The following is a 17,290-nucleotide window of genomic DNA, read 5'->3' on the forward strand; positions in this document are numbered from 1 at the left end:
CTATTCCAAACAAGTAGCCCTTGTTTTTCTCGTTTTTAGTATGCGTTGTTATGTATCACCTGAACTCCACTAGCAATAAGTATTTTTATGGTTATTTTATGCATTTTTAATCGCCCAGTGTTTTAAAATCAATGTTAACTGCCGATTTTGACTTGGTAGTCTGATGATATAAATAAACTTCCTTCCCGTGTACCTATTCCCGTATGGTAACCTCGTGAAAAAGAACGACTTCAAAGAGTTCAGTGTTTCTGTCACGTTAGGATCTCGTCAACTAATTACGATGGACAAATACATGCCTGACCTCGTAAGTAGTGACACTTTAAGTATACCGACAGGCGAACTTGTATTTCCAATGAAAAACCTAAGTCATCGCAAAAAATAACCTGGGCGAAGTCTTCGTTTTACATATATTCCACATTTCTGATATGGAAGATCACTTGTGCTGTACATAAGTGTACCTATATGCCATAGCATGATACTTCTAAGGCAATTCTAACTTGTAGATGCGACTACCATATGCACTGTAAATGTTTCTTTGTTGTTCGAATGAATAACGCAGAACTGTGGGAATTCTAATTTATACCGTATTTCTCTCTCAACTTTATCCTCCCAGTTAGTCTTCTTCTATATTCCACGTTATTTTTCGCTCCCACATCCCGAGACCTTCCTATATAGTCTTTCTTTCCACCAAAAAGAGCTATCAACTTAATTAAAGTTTTCAACTAATCTTGACGTCATTGCCTCTTACTAGATTTTTTCCTCTTTTTAAGAATTTCATCAGGATACTACAAAATACTGGTTGAGGCTAACGAAATTAGAACAGGCGACAGCTACAAATTTGAATGCACCCTGACTTAAGCAGACAGAAAATGTACATTTCAGGCTCTGCGAGGGTTGGACGCACTCACAGCAATAAGTGATAATTTTTAACTTGGATTGTGTCTCATTCCTGAGGTTAACCCAAAGTAGCGTGGCTATATTTATTCTCTCTGTCTCAAATATCCTTATGCCTCTGTCTTCACTCCCATTAATTACTTTTACCATCCTCCTCCACTAGTTCAGCCTACTTGAGAGGTAATGTGGCTGGACCATTGGAGTGGGCTCCACATGTCAATTGCAATTACACCAGTAGTAAGCAGGAATGGTAAAGCATAAGGGGTGACAGCAGAACTGAAACAATCAGTAGGGACTAGTCTGTAGTTGGTTCAGTTACAAGTATTGGAACCCATAAAGGAGAAATACTATTTATGACTAATTCAACAATAACTGAAACTGGCCCACAACCTTCTAATACCCTCACAGTGTTTTATTTCTTTTTACTGGATCATTTCTTTGAACTTCAGGATACAATCAATTCATGGCTTCTGCACATCAAAAAGGGTCAGCTGAATAAGCTCCTTAATCATGAAATAATATAATATACTTCATTCATTTTGATAAATGGTGCAACCATATTAAATACCATCTAGATAAATAGTACATAATATATTAATTCTTAAATCTGATGAAAATTGTCGTAAAAAATTCATCAATTGAATAAAGTATGTTTTAAAGTAAAGACTTTCCTCAGCTTGAGGTCAGAAAATACATTCAAAATTGTGAGGCTAATTTTCCTGCCATGCATTAGACATGTTTGAGTTCCAGTATTTCTATATTGTTTTATGATATAGGTCTATGAAGTAACGAACTCTACAAAATTAAAATGACAGCACAATTCTCTCTTTTTGTGGATTTCAGCTAGCAATCAACCTTAATATCAAAGTTCAGATCCAATGCACACTGGTAAGTGTCTATAAAAGGAATGGCTTGAATGCATGGACACTTACTGAATTAGCAAACTTTGATAGATGGGCATTTCAATCGATAGGCTGAAGAATTGTAGTAAACATTTATTCTGTTTACCAAGAGTATGCAGGGTTTATTTTTAACTGAGTAGATGATGCACTGGCTTCACATATTCTCAGTCCTCTTGAAAACTGAAAAAAATTCACTCTAAAGAAGCTCTACCTTTGTGGAAGCCTTTCACTCTCTCCACTCAGCCTGTTAATATTTAACTAGCACTGGCAGTGAATTGTTTGCATGAGTATAGTTTTGTATGTTACATAGGTACACACTTCATGTGAAATCTTTTGACTTGGATCCACTTGATGTCCCTCATAGCATGTATATTTTTCCTTTAGTAAAAAGTATGCTATTGTCCTTTGGCATATAAAACTGAATTTCAATAATTGAATTTATTTTTCTATGTATATAATCAATGCATTCTAATTACAGTCTTAATCCTGACTGTACAAGTTGTTTTTACACTTGATAATTAAAATTCTTTTTAACGAATAGATATGCAGGTCTACCAATCTGACTGAGACATTACAAAGTAATATGTGAAATAAAATCATATCTGTCAATGATTTACAGGGTTACTGTATCAAAAAATCAATACATAAATTCACTACTAACCAATTGATACATGCACTACCAACCAATTAATGAATTCGGTAATAATCAGTTGATAAATTCACTACTAACCAATTGATAAATTCATTACTAACTAATCTTAATAATGGTGCTTATCAAATGAAGAATTTGATGAGCATCTTCTGCTATGAATAATATCAAAATTAGTGATACAATATGGCGATTGATATCCCCAGTATAAGATTGTATCTAACATAATAATAATAATAATATGTTTTATTTGCTCAAAGATCATATTTCAAAAATACTAGGTGGGTGGTATATGTACATGATACAAGGCACATCAAAAAGGAGTAAAATGCATAGAGGCTCAATTGAGATATAAAATATGGTACTAGCAATTATGTTAAATGCAGAACAGACACTCACCTATTAAATTTAACTTACACAAAAATGTCTATTAAATATCACTGAGCATCAACATAAACTACACTAAGAGCATTGCTATAAACTACAGGTATGTACTCAAAGATCAGGAATATTGTTGAGATATTCGTCAACAGAGTACCTTATGAAAAGAGCTTTTTAATTTATCTTTTAAAGCAGTAGTTCCCTAAGTATCCATCATCCTTTTGGGTAATTTGTTATATAATTTGATATACATTTCCTTGGGTCCTAATTTTGATTCTTTAGTTCTAAAATGCCATAATAGATGTTAAGCCTTCCCCTGGAGTATAGATGATGATAGAGTTAAGGGAATAGATACCAATTTTGTTTTTTGTATACAGAATTAAAAACATAAGGAGTTTCTTACATTTACCTTGAAAAAAGTATTGTGAAATATTGGGGAAAATATCTGAGTGCAGAGCAATAGTTTTATTGTTTTCATTTAATGCTCCATAAACTTTGTAGATTCTGTTTTATTAATTTTAAATAAAATTGCAAAGATGTAAATATGTCACTAAAGTTCTCAGGTGGCATAATCCAGTTATTTGTGGATTTTTGTTTCATTCATGTATCATATTAATTATGATGGTATGAACATAAAAATTATTCATGTTTTCTTGCTTTAACAGGCATCATCAGATAAAGAAATAATTTGTTCAATTTGCTCACAACCTTCCACCAATATATGCTCAGCATGTAAGCAGGTTGCATATTGCACAGCAGAGCATCAAAAAAAGCATTGGGAGAAACACATAAAAGAATGCTGCCCATTCAAAATTGTGCATAATGAGACCCTTGGTCGGTAGGTTATTTTTTAAAGTATGGATTCTACTTCAACTGGTCCATAATGATGTACTTTTCCTTGACATCATCTAATCTGAAACATAAGGAATTCCTCCTCTGCTTAAAGTTTCCCACTAAAAAAAAAATTACATTAGATTCTCTTATGCATGTAGTATATGGTAAAGCCTATAAATGTCTATAATATTACCTGTCTTATTGATAAGAGGACGTTTCATTCCATTAAAACCCATTGTTAGAAGTAGTCATTCAGGGGCTAATTCAAAAATGGGAAAGTAATTGCTACATGCCAGAGGTGAAGGGATAATTGCTAGTACAGAAAATTTTCCAGGAATCCTAAGTTTTAGTGAAGCCCTATTAGTTAATTAAATTTGGATGAAAAAGACATGTTTCTCAGCTGATTAAGGTTGATCAAATATTACTATGAATATTTCCAAGCCATTAGGGAAAGGGCCAACCCAATTTGAAACACCAATTCTTGCTGTGAGATGACCAAAGTCAATAAATGTGGGCCTGGACAGAGATTGTAAGGATGAACCTCCATACCTCCTCCAAGGTGCTCTTGTTCCTTGCAGCTGGCAGACACTCAGTAGTCCGCCTCACAGGTGGATTTAGTCCATATTGGATTACAAGTAAAATAATTCTCCCTCAGAGAGGAGGCATACATTTATAGCAATTTCTAGGGGAAATATTATTGGGCTGAGGAGAGGAAATGAAGCCTTTTTTCTCTCCTCCAATCATGTAATGAAGGTTTATTACATCTATGTGCCTATGAGAAGCACTAGCCTCAATGGGCAGTATCCTAAATTTGGACTTACCTGTACCAAAATCAGTCACTGTACTTGAAAATTGGCTTGTATGAACCCCACATATGTTTTCCCTCTCCTGAATCTATTTATTCTATTATATGATGCCATCAGCCAGGGCTGAATCAACTGCACACTCTTCTGAAAGACTTAGACAATGAATATTAAAAGCTTCAGGAGTGGAAGAACATTAATGAAACAATGTATGAATGCAGTAGGGGTTAAAAAAATTGGGTTGATAGGACTCTCTCTATAAAAAAACTAGTAAATGAGGGTAATTTCCAATTTCCCTGTCTTAATCTAAAATTAGGTTATTTGTCGCACCTAACCAAAATGGAACAGTATTAAGAGTTTGTACATAGATATCAATAGAAATGTGAATAAAGAAAAGTTTAATTATATATGTTTAGCAATTTATATCAATTATGCTATTGCAATACCATTAAATCAAATGATATTAGTATTTAGGTTCATCCAGAACATGAAAAGTTACATTTTCAGTTTTACTGGGTTGAGTTAATGCATATATTTTAATTGAGTCAAGTAAATATGCATTTATATTTTTTAAATAACTTATTAAGTGTTACCACAAATCAACTTTCAAAAGGTGTTAAGCTTTCAAAATCATAGCTTGCACAATGAAATTAGCATTGCTATTGAAATGGCATTACAACTTCCTCTTTTGATGCTTCTCCTTTGAAGCTTTTCCTTAGATACCTATTGTCTTACAAACACACTCACTCTCCCTCTACTTTTATCTTCCTTTATATTGCATCCCTACCATACCTAGTTACCGCTCATTATCTTGAGCTGCTCCAAAACAAGTATAATTGCAGCAGCATCCAAACACCCATTGCCAGTAGATTCTCTGGTGATCGACTGGCCCTCAGGAGTTATCATTCCATTTAAATCTCTACTTTGTCCTCATATCACTATCTGCTTCACATTATTGGCTATTGACAGTACTTCTAATTAATCTTATTCTTAGGATATTAGTTAATGCCTCATGACACTATTTCAGTACCCTGAAATGAATTGGCAATGAACATATTGAAAATAAAAAACCTGCCCCTGGGGAGAACTCAAGAAAACTTCGATTCCCCAAATTTAAACTGTTCAACCAATGACCAAACATTGCCTAATTTTTCGATGGTTTTCATGCCCCCACTTGGATACCATTTTCCTATTTTGCAGCTATATGTGCAATTCTCAACTCTTGGGTTTTATGCAATGGTGGTTTATTGTAGCAATTGCTAATTGAATTCAGTCTCTTTCCTTCATCCACCATCTAAAATCATACATACCCCTACTTTTACAAATATCAGTAGTGATTAATTTCTCTTTAAAAAGCTATTTGATACTACAAGTAGAGTTTAGAGTAGCACTGGAATTAGCACACTATATGTACTTTTCCCAAGATTTTATTAACCACCAACCTTAGTTTCAATGCTTGAATGCTATTCTTAAATAGGCAATGCATTGTAAAGGATATTAAAAAACTGAAAATATTGTGTTTAATAAAATCCTTCAAAAGTACAATGCCTTTAATACTAGTAAATTGCATCCACAAATGATGCCTAAAAACATTTTACATTTGCTTAGAATGAAAGTCTTCAGGTGGTACTTGTATGAATTCTCCCTTTGTCTCAATCAACATTATACAACTGTCTTTAAAGTATAGTGACCACCCAATGTCCCTTCAATTTACATATGTGACTGCAGTTTATATAGTTATCCCAATTTTATGTATTTTTGTTAACTTTACCTTGCTTTTAAAAACAATATTTTGGTGCAGTTTTGTTTTTCAAACAAGTAATGGAATATATCTGTAGAATTTGATTATATTTAACAAGGAACACAATGCTAAATTTTTGCATATCAGCAAAGGTATAAAAAAATGGCACTTTAGTTTAAAAAATTGTTTCTAGGTAAATAGCCTCCTCTGTTCTTTATTAAATACAATTGTACCTATCAAAAAACCATGAATTTTTTAATGAGTCTCACAATTCAAGATGCCCAAGTTCATAGATGACTTACCTCTAAAAATATGTTCCAAATTATTGAACAAATAATTTCTCAATATGGTTCAATTGGCTAAAGTCTTGAATACATATGTATTCTTCGTGCATTATTAAAAAGATTAAAGTTAAATTTTATTCACTTTTTTCAAATACCTACATATTTCAAATTGGCTGCTGCTTTACTGAACAGAAGAAAAGAAAAATGTTGTTTTTTCCAATAAAATCCAGGCAACATTTTTCAAGAAGAAAATTGAGAGGCTTTACTACTATTCACCATTCTCATTTGATTACTTTCCCATTCCTCCAGGAACAAACAAGCACATTCTTTGTAAGGCTGTATCCTCCCTGCTGATGCTAGGCCTTCTTTTTTTTAATAACTTCAAGGACTGGTCTGATCATCATTTGAAAGAAACTTGATATTTCTACTGTTGGGGTTGATATTTCTACTTGGTGGGTAGAGAAATCTTGAGCTCACTCAAATACTTCAGATTCAAATCCCATTTGAGGCATAAACATTGTGTTGTGAGAAATGACCGGAATTGTTGGAGCACTTAAAATTCCTGTGTACCAAAACTAGCATTTAGCAAAATTAACAGAGTATTTTCATTATGCAACTATTAAGATATACAAGCAAGTTTTTATAGCAAATACATACAGGTACATAAGGTCAAATAAATAATATAAGTTAATAGACATGATTAATGAAAGTGACAAATAGCTAAGGTAATTTTCATCATTAAGGATAGGTGGTATAGGTAGGGTTTTCAGGGAATGGGGTAAGAGTGGAGAGAAACTCAGTGCTAGCATTAGCCTATTCTTAACAAATTACACCAAGGGATCCACAGTTTAATGTCTCATAGCACACTAGTCACCTCACCAACCAGCTTCCCAATATAGTATGAGTTCATATAAACATTGGTCGGAGTAACTAGGTTATTAAAGTGCCCATAATGCACTATATATTCAAAGCTGAGAAATTATAATGGGAAAACACAAAATTCATTCCTCTACGTAAGATTCAACCCCGTTATGCATATTAGAAAGGAAAGCTTAACCGCCAAGCTAAATGGACTGGTATTGGTTTTTTAAATGAAAAATCATGGCTTTTCTCAGAGGGATTCCACCCATGACCTTCCTTTTTTCTATTAATGTCACTATTATTTTCTAGCTATGCAATTGCAGTAAGGGATTTGGAGGCAGGAGAAGTGGTGGTCCGGGAGAAACCAGTTGCATTTGGCCCCAAGCATTATTCACCGCCCATTTGCCTTGGCTGTCTTTCACCCATACAATCAAGCCAAGACCTGAGACGCTGTACAGTATGTAGTTGGCCAGTCTGCTCTATTGATTGTGAACGTAAGGCATGCCATGCTGAAAATGAATGCCCCATATTTGCTGCAGCAAAGATACATTTTGTGTGGAATCCTGCATGCATTGGAGGAAGTGGTGATTCAGGTTGTGCTAAAATAGCCGACAATCCCATGCTTCAGTGCATCACTCCACTTCGCTTGCTACTGGCCAAAGATAAAGACCCAGCACGCTGGGCAGAAGAGGTAATTTTCAAATGAACTTTAAGATGATAATTAACCATGATGACTCAGCATATTAGTACTATTATGACAATGCATAATTATTAATTAAGATATATAATTTATTGATTAGAGTTAAGTTTTGGATCTCTGAAAACATGAATCATTATAGAGTCGTTTGGTAGATATTCATACTTTATTTAAACACCTTTTGCCTAACACTTTTACCATTTTTAGCTCCTCTTTGTTTCTATTTTTCTCATGAAATCAAAAAGCATAAGTATTCTTTCTTACTACTTCTCTGAACACTTATCATTCTCCTCCTAATGCATGAAGCCCTGCACTTTCCCTTGACAACCTCTTCTCTTTCCCAATCTTAACTAACCCTTTTTCATTTGTTGTCCTTTCTAGTGATATTATTTCTGCCATCCAACTCCATTCCAATCCCCAGTCTGTCCATCTATCTATTACCACCAGCCCATGTTTATTCTATCTCATCACCAATGAAATATCTAAACTCCATTTCAAGGTCTTTACTTAGGCCCTAGTTTTTCCTAGAGCCATCTCCAAACTATGCCCATTTTATGGTTAAATAGCTCCCAAATATGTTAGCTGTTTCACCTGCTTTCACTTATGCCCTTCAACTTGTCATACTTAACTTCACCTTCCTAATACTAAAATATCTCAATACTTTTGTTTTTTAATACTTTATCCTCATCCCAAGTCTCTTACACTTATCCTTTCATCCATTCAACCATGACTATTGGTTAACTTGACTAATGGTTAACTAAAACTTCATGATCCAAAACTTTAAGTAGTCTGATCGGCTCAATGTATATTTTTATTTCCATCCACAATCTTTACATAGCATTTCTGTGAAGTATAGTCATCCATAAGCCATGAGCCATAGCAGACAACACTGTCCCACACCCCTTTCTAAACTGCATGTCCATTACTCATAATTATGCGGTCCAATTTGTGTACTGGTTTTCGATGAGATGATTACCTTCACTTTACTCCGGATCACGTAACCAACCACTGTAATCAACCCAAAAGTTCTTTGATGGCTGAGGATAGTGTTCTTAATATGTAAGGTAAGTAAGCCCTATGGTGTGTGACTTCCACCCATTAGAATGATGGGTTACTTTTTCTGTGCCATCTGCAGTTTCCCAGGAAAAGCTGGTAGCCAAAGAATCATACATCTTGAGTGTAGCTGATAGTTTCCAAAGTAATCACCCTGTTTTGAACTCATTTTAATGGTCAATGGCAGACTACTCTACTCAATAAGCTACCAAACTGCTTTATTCTGTTATACTTTCAATTAATTATTTTTTAAGTTACTCTATCAAATTTATTCTTACAATATTCGCAGCAAATAAAAATAATTCTCCATATTTCTTTCTAATAATATATGTATTACTGCTATGATGCCATTTTATCCTCCCTACTTTCTAAATTCATTGATTTACACCAAAGTAGGTGTTTATCCTATTTATTCAACCTTTGTTTAGTGATCTTAGTGGGTACTGCTTTTGCTGCATGGAATACATATTGGAGTGATGGTTCTGTTGACTCACTCTTTTTCTAGGTTGGTATTCAAATTACTCTAAGGAACTCTTCTGTCCACATTGACTACTTCCCATTAAATGTAACCATATAGTCCACAAGCTCTAACTTTTATTTTTCTATTATTCAACTCCTTCATATTCTCATGGTACTATATTCGAGATGGTCTCCCTTTGCCTTCTCCAATATTTTTCACATGCTGTACTCTTTTGATGACCACCCTTTGGGATCACACCTTTGCAGCTGGTTTACCAAGGTATAGAGACTTTCAGAACTACGAAGTACTTTTCATTTGGCTCTTAAGTTTTCAATTTGTCTAGTACAAGGCATTCTAATAGAATATAATTAGCATTCCTCTCACCAGTACCAAGTTAGGTGTCATTAGAACTTGTAAGACCCTCCACCATATCAAGGTTGTACATAATACATGAAGAGAGAATATATAAAAATAAAAGGGCACCTGCCTAAATGGCCACCTCCACTCAGCTATCACCTTAAGAAGCGGCCACTTTTCCTTGAATGAAATGTATTTTTCATATAAGTTATTTCCCCTCTTTTGAGCACCCTAATGCTTTTCTACAGTGACTAATTCTTATATGGCCAGTTGCTAATGTTTCTTTTGAAAGCACATTTTGGAATATGCTCAAGGAATTATGCATCCTTTTTTCCTTTAAATTACACATTCAATGGAGTGCAATGAGAATACAAGAGCCTTCACAGCAGACCATCTCCTCAAGAAGCAAATGACCTCTAGATTTCCTAAAAGCAGCCACCTCTCCATGTCCAGTGATCAGCTTGTTTAATTCATTCCAGTGATTATAAAAATCTAATCTGGCAGGTGAAGTGCAGAGAGACTCAGTGTTTTTTAAGTCTCATAATGCCCCACAGGAAATCGCTCATATGGCAGGGACCTTATGTCAGCCTGAGATAGCTATCAAAATTGAAAACTCAAAAGACCAATTGTGTGAAATGCAACATGACAGCTAAAACCTTGTCTGATGGAGCTGTAATTGCATATTTCTTTTAAATGGAACCTTCTTGGTAGCACAGTGAGTGCTAGGCCATTATCTGTCTGTGAGGGTCAATTGCTTCAAAGAATTCCCAATTATTTAGTATGCTCTTCAATGGTATTGCTACAAGGAATTCTGAATTGATTTCCAAAACGATTGTGTTTTTTCTGACACTTCAGGCAAAATGAAACTGCATCTTGAGAATGCAAAACTGGTTTGCTTTAAATTTCATTCTGTCCTGGACAGTCAAAGCATTTGAGCATTTTGATTCAGTAAACTTGGAAACCAAAAGGAGTGAAGGTAAAAGCTTACTCAAAGAAGTTTTGCCTCTCCTGCTGTCTGGAATATTGCACAGTCCAGTGGGATGGGTTTTATAGACACCAGGACTCATTTCTATATTTATGTCTATCATAGATTCATGGGATTGATAAGTGAGGTGGTTTCTTGTTGCCTTCCTCTGTAGCATTTTCAATGTGACACCATCGCTCAAATGGCTACCTCACTGCGGTCACACGATGCCTTGGCAACCACCTCACTAAGGAACAATCTCTGTGGAGACTACCTTTCATCTAACTCCTACCCTTCCTCCTAGCTGGCATGGGTAACCCTACCAGGAGCAATTATTACTACTCCTACCAGCACAGCTCTAGGGGTCATCAGAACCTACAAGCCCTAATCATACCAAGGCTATATTCCATGGGGAGGGATGATGGTTTTATACAATCTATAAGACTGTAGCATGGCATTTGCTAATCATATATAGTTTTATTAGACAATCAATCACATAAATTCTAAGGTAAAAATCGCATGTAGCAATCTAGGTATTGGTAAGTGAAGCATTGGCAAAGTTTTTGGTAGAGAGAACTATTAAATATGGTGGATCCATGGCTTTTTTACAATAACTGCCACTACAAATCAAATTCTTTGTTCTCAAAATTTCTAACCTTAGGTTGAACCTATGGAAGCACACTTAGAAAAGAGAAGGGATACTCTTAACTGGCATTCTGATTTGATTAATGTCTCTGGTTTCCTTCGTAAGGCCTGTCACCTTGCTGAAAAATATAGTGATGATGATATCCTCTGGTCTTGTGGGGTACTTCAGGTAAGTTGTTATTATTTGATAAGCTTTCAGATTGATTCTTGAAAGTGAAGTTATGCATATTTGTACTCATGAAAATCATGAAAAAGAGTCACAGGTTTAATATTGCCATTCAGTGAACCTATGCACACTTTCAAAGTAATTTGGCTACATTACAAGAAGCAGCAATGATTTCATTAAAATATTATTTGAAAGGAAGATTGAACCTCAGGATAGTTACAAATTTCTGTCGCCAACTAAAAAAAACTTTTTTTGTTATTCTCTTCTCTTTTTTTTAAACTTTACACTCCAAGCATTGATAATAACAGTAATTTTCATTTCATGAATTTTCATTTATTTTCAGGTGAATGCCTTTGAAGCTCGCTCTGGGCGAGGAGGAAGTGCCCAATGCTTATACCCTTGCCTGGCAATATTCTCCCATTGCTGTGTACCCAATATTGCCCATACCATTGATTCAGAATTTAATATGGTGGGAAGGGTTTCAGTGGCAGTTTCTCGAGGCCAGCCCCTTAATACTTCCTATGCACATACCTTATCACCAACAATGGAACGACGAAAATTTCTTCATCTCACAAAATTCTTTGACTGTAACTGTTTTCGGTGCTCTGATCCGATGGAGATGGGAACAAATTTAAGTACAATACTTTGCAGATGTTGCGCTGAGTCCTATGAAGGAAAGGTTGTATCCACAGATCCTTTAAATCCAGAGGCAGCATGGAAGTGCAGAGAATGTGGAGATGAAAGAAGTGCACTCTCAGTGGAAATGCTCCTTGATTCCCTTGAAGACTGGATGCCAGGAAATAGAATGAGTGTAAATATTGGCCCATAATGCATATAATGAAAGCCATTTTGGTAAAATGAATCCATACTATGCTCTAATTATTGGGATAATTGTCGAGAAATATATTTTTCCCTTGTATTTACACAATATTGAGTATTTGCAAGGGAGAGTCTGTTATACTACCCACAATAATCCAAAGTTTATCTGAGCTCTAATGAGATATAGGATTATTATTTTTTTAGATTTATAATTTCCATTACAGGAAGATGCTATCCCAGGCTCAGATGATTCTTTGGAAATGGAGGAGATGTTAAGGCGTTTTTCCACCATATTACATCCAAATCATTCCATGCTCACCTGCTTGCGCCTCACACTCTGCCAATTGTATGGGAATACCCATAAATTTAAACTATCTGATTTCCTCCCTATCATGCTAGAACATAAAGCAGAGCTTTGCAAAAGTATCATGAAAGTAGCAGATGTTGTGGAGCCAGGCTTGACTCGTCTTCGAGGTAATTACCTATCCGTTAATATGGAACCTGGAGTTTAAGATACCAAATTTAGCTGCTGATACAAGAGGAAGACATTATATTTTCTGCCTTTTACATTTTTCACTAAAATGCCATTGTTCATTGTATTGCATGGTAAAAATCTTCAATTAGTAGGAAGTAGATTCCTCAATTTAAAAGGTAAAGTAAGGAAAATATCTTATTTTTTCTATTTTTATGGCACAGACAGTCACACGGTCAAGAAAGAATAAGGATGAAAATAAGCTGTCCCAATACTGGAGATGAAGTGTGATAGGTAAAAAAATTATACAGCAGCTAGTAACATTAGGGACACTCCAGGGTCAAATATGTACAGTAATCAAGCAGAAGACACAAATGGATAGCCAAAATGAAGAATAGATCTGATACATAGAACATGCTGTTCCTGAAACATGAAATTTTGTTTATCCTTAATGCCATAACATTTGCCATTATAACTGCAATTTCAATTGAGAAAAACTCAACCAAATCAATAAATGTTTCATTATTGGAGAAACAGATCAGGATCATGGAAATGAAATGCACCATTGAATTATTACAAATATTACTTGGAGTTTAAAACTCTGAGATATTCCACAGAAATATTGAAGATTTTTTGTTAAGTAAGTAAGTAAGTAATTTTATTTGCCCAGCAGATTTGTACAATTGTAAAAAACAAGCACAGATATAGGACACGTCAATGTTATATAAAGAAATGATAAATACTAAGTACATGTTTAAATACAAAGAAACTCATGGGACAAGAAGTTCATTAATAGAATAAAACATTTTACAGAGTAAATATTTCTGAAGGTTGAGCTTAAATATAGGCAGCTTATGTTGTGCTTTCAGTTCTTTAGGAAGTTTATTAAAAATCCTGAGGCCCATATGTTTAGGTCCATGGGCGGTGGTACAGGTTCTGACAAAGTTTTGGTGGAGGTCAGCAGAATGCCTTGTGTTATAATTGTGAACGTTGGCATTGGAAAGATAACTAGAGAAGTTGCTTTTGACATACAAAGATGCGCAATACATATACACGCAGGGAATGGGTAAAATTTTCAATTTTTTAAAGAGGGGACGACAGGATGCTGCATGAGTAGCAAAGCAAATAAGTCGGATGATCCGTTTTTGAATTTTAAATATAATATTTGCATTAGGTGTAGGGCCCCATAAAAGAATACTATAAACAACATGAGAGTAAAATTCACTATAATAAAGAGACAATAAGACCTCAGTATTGACGGTATGCCTAATGAATCTGATAAGATGACAGAGTGAACTCAACTTATTACGAAGTTTGAGAATATGGTCATCCCAAGACAGACGACTGTCAATAGAGATGCCTAGAAAACATGATTTACTTTTTTGTACAATAAGTTCGTTATCAATATTTACAGTTATGCAAGCAGCTGATTTATTCTTATTAGCAAAGTAAATTAAAGAAGATTTACTAACATTGAGGAGGAGGGAATTGAGGAGACACCACTCATGTAACAGCTGGGTAACGGAAACAGAGGTTAATATTAGTGTGTTGTAGGTGGATTCATGATAGTGAATAATAAATGTATGTATCTTGAATATCAAGGCTATTATTAGACTTTATTTGAAGTAGCATACAATGTAGTAACCATCTAGGTATACTTCAGCAAATTATTTAGCTTAATCCTCTTCATATCATCAACCCAATTTTAATTTATAAAATTCAGCTTACTACCTTTCACTAGCATCTACTAAATACTATATGCGTTTGAAATTATCAATTTTAATTTATTTTGCATACAGAACAAAATGAATCTATGAATACATCATTTGAAAAAATCAAGTAGTGGTAGTAGTTATTAGAGCAACAGCTGAGGTAATTTGCTCCATTATAGATACGTAGATAATTTGGCAGAGGTAGTATAAGGACTGGGAGTAGGGTGGAGAGAAAATTGGTATGAGTCTACTCTTAGTGAAAGGCACCAAGGGGTCCCCAGTTTAACACCCCAACCAATGGATGGCATACTCTAGTTAAAATGATCTCCATATAGCACCCCAAGAAGAGATCAGGATGCCTTTGTAAAATTCCGGAATTCAGTACATTAGCCATCACCAACCAAATTCCCTTGGAAAAACAACCACACATATTTGGAGTTTCATCACAGTCTGATCAAGCTTAGTAAATCAGTGTATATGTTCCCACTACTATTGTATATCAGCACTGCTTTCTCCATCCCATCAGCCTCCTAATTGCTAGCCATTGAAGACCATGGTACCAGATAACATAGCCCTCCTTTGTTGACCGGTAATAGTAGACTGTGTTCCTTAATCCTCTTCTCCCAAACTCTCTCCTCATTCTCAAAAGTTAACAAATCAAATTCAACTACTTCCACCATTCCAAATCACACAGTGCAGCTACCCTCTATCTTTATTTTTGTGTGTATGTAATGAAAATTTGATGAATTTCTTCCCAATTAATTTTGATAAATTAACCACAAAATCTTATTTAGATGTTCACATTTTTTCTAATAAATATTCCATTTTGACTTCCACTTTTCTGATGAAAACCAAACACATTATAGAATTCTTTTGAAGGAAACGCATTATATTCCTCAGTTAAAGCTACATATTCAGTCACCACCTGGATCATATTGATTTGGTGCATCGCTGGAGAGGCTCTCGCTTTAGCACATTTGTGAGTTAGAAACCAAGTCAATCATTGGAGGGTAAGAAAACTTTTCTAGGGCATTAGAAGCAAATATATAACATATCTTCTACAGACATTAACTGCTAAAGCTGAATTAGGACTAAGGGATGAAACAGGAGGCCATGGGAAGGAAGAAAATACCACTGACTGGAAGTGAAGGGTAATTCACATATCTACTGATTTCCTAATATTGGATAATTGAATCTCAGTACAAAAATCTATAGAAGTTATTTACCTTATTGATTATGTTTTAAAATGGTTTATTTTGCATAAGAGAATCAATATACCTGTACATTGCCATTTCCATTCTTTCAGGGAAGTTACAATTTGCTTCTGCAACTGAATTTGCAACTGAAGAAATTTGCTTCAGCTTTTCAATATGTACTCCAGAAAGTTAGCATTTCTATCATTAGTATGGTGTTATTGTTTACCATAGACAGTCATGACCATGATTTTTGAAATATCTTTCTGTAATTTTTCAGGCACTATTCTTCATGAGTTATTTGAGCCTCTTCAAAAACTAGCAAAAATAGCTCACAAGAATGGTGAGATTGACAAAGATGAGTACAGTGCATCCATTAAGAATGTAGTCAAACTTCTAGAAGAGGCAGCATCTATTCTATCTTTGGAGGAATCAGGCTCAATCGAAGCAATCATGGGTATTCAAGCAAAAGAAAAACTGCATGAAATGAAAAATTCCAAATCTAGAGATCTGGAATCTGAAAATGGAGATGTTTTACCAGAAGTCCAAGGAGAAAATAATATGCAGAGAATAAAAGAAGTATTTCTTGATAATAAGATCCAATTGAGTTCTCATGGAAGTCAGTCAAATGAAGCAAGAAGGAGGAATGATGAGGATTTACAGGCATTTATTAAAAGTATAAACAATGAGAAAAACTCAGTTGTGAACAACCTCACACAGATAAAAGTGGATGACTTAAATGATATTATTCTTAAACTTCAAGATGAGAGATTGAAAACTACCACATATCAAGGACCATCAAATGAGCTGGATGATTTCAAAAAACTTATTGATGGACTCCAGCAAACAAATTATAACTCTCCTGAGCTCATTATCTAGGAGCAAGATTAATTTCAACCGCAGAGAAGAACTTATAGCATGGAGTAAGACAGGCTCAATTTGATGAAACCTAAAAATGGATTTAACATACAGTTAAATAGCTTTATTGAATATATTTTCTATTTATTACTTGTCTTTTTTATTGAAATTGATAACAATAACTTCAAAAAATGTTTTCACAACTTAATTTATCCTCTCTTTAATTTAATAATTGTTTTATCGATACATATTTTTGCAGTATGTAAATAAATACATACATTCAGGTTGAAGAATAAAATATATATGTAATTCAAAAACTACATAAAACATTGTTCAAGAATAACTCAGTATAATTATTTGTGAATTATATCCTATGGTTTTTGATCCCTCATTGGAAAGTATTGTCATAATATTCACATAATTTGTGGATAAAAACAAACAATTTTTCTTTAAAAAATATACATGCATGGATGAATACAGATAACAAAATACATATTAACAATTAGATTAAAGATTTTTTTTATATTTACCCATGGATATATGCC

At 34.4% G+C, this 17,290-nt stretch overlaps 2 protein-coding genes across 2 annotated transcripts in view; one reads left to right on the plus strand and one right to left on the minus strand.

Annotated features, from left to right (window-relative positions):
* The window catches only part of GC (gamma-glutamyl carboxylase), a 41,681-nt gene extending 37,118 nt beyond the window's left edge, over positions 1–4,563 (minus strand). Inside the window, exon 1 of the mRNA XM_071599128.1 lies at positions 4,482–4,563. The gene's annotated coding sequence lies outside the window, so the exon portion shown is untranslated. The remainder of the gene's footprint in view (positions 1–4,481) is intronic.
* Positions 159–17,277, plus strand: LOC139700669 (uncharacterized). The gene is made up of 7 exons (XM_071599129.1): positions 159–304; positions 3,492–3,664; positions 7,659–8,040; positions 11,542–11,694; positions 12,035–12,502; positions 12,735–12,984; positions 16,168–17,277. The coding sequence occupies exons 1-7, from the start codon at positions 281–283 to the stop codon at positions 16,764–16,766; spliced, it is 2,049 nt and encodes a 682-aa protein (XP_071455230.1). The 5' UTR covers positions 159–280; the 3' UTR covers positions 16,767–17,277.
* Positions 17,278–17,290: the final 13 nt, after the last annotated feature.

This window comes from Hetaerina americana, unplaced genomic scaffold (genome assembly GCF_022747635.1).
Source record: "Hetaerina americana unplaced genomic scaffold, ioHetAmer1.1.p SCAF_106, whole genome shotgun sequence".
In the NCBI taxonomy this organism is placed as follows: domain Eukaryota; kingdom Metazoa; phylum Arthropoda; class Insecta; order Odonata; family Calopterygidae; genus Hetaerina; species Hetaerina americana.

Bases quoted from the DNA above. Each gene is read 5' to 3' on its own strand.
- LOC139700669 (XM_071599129.1), top strand. From the start codon at position 281: ATGGACAAATACATGCCTGACCTC. The intron at 3,665-7,658 runs GTAGGTTATTTT...ATTATTTTCTAG, and splicing joins CATAATGAGACCCTTGGTCG to CTATGCAATTGCAGTAAGGG. The intron at 12,985-16,167 runs GTAATTACCTAT...GTAATTTTTCAG, and splicing joins AGGCTTGACTCGTCTTCGAG to GCACTATTCTTCATGAGTTA.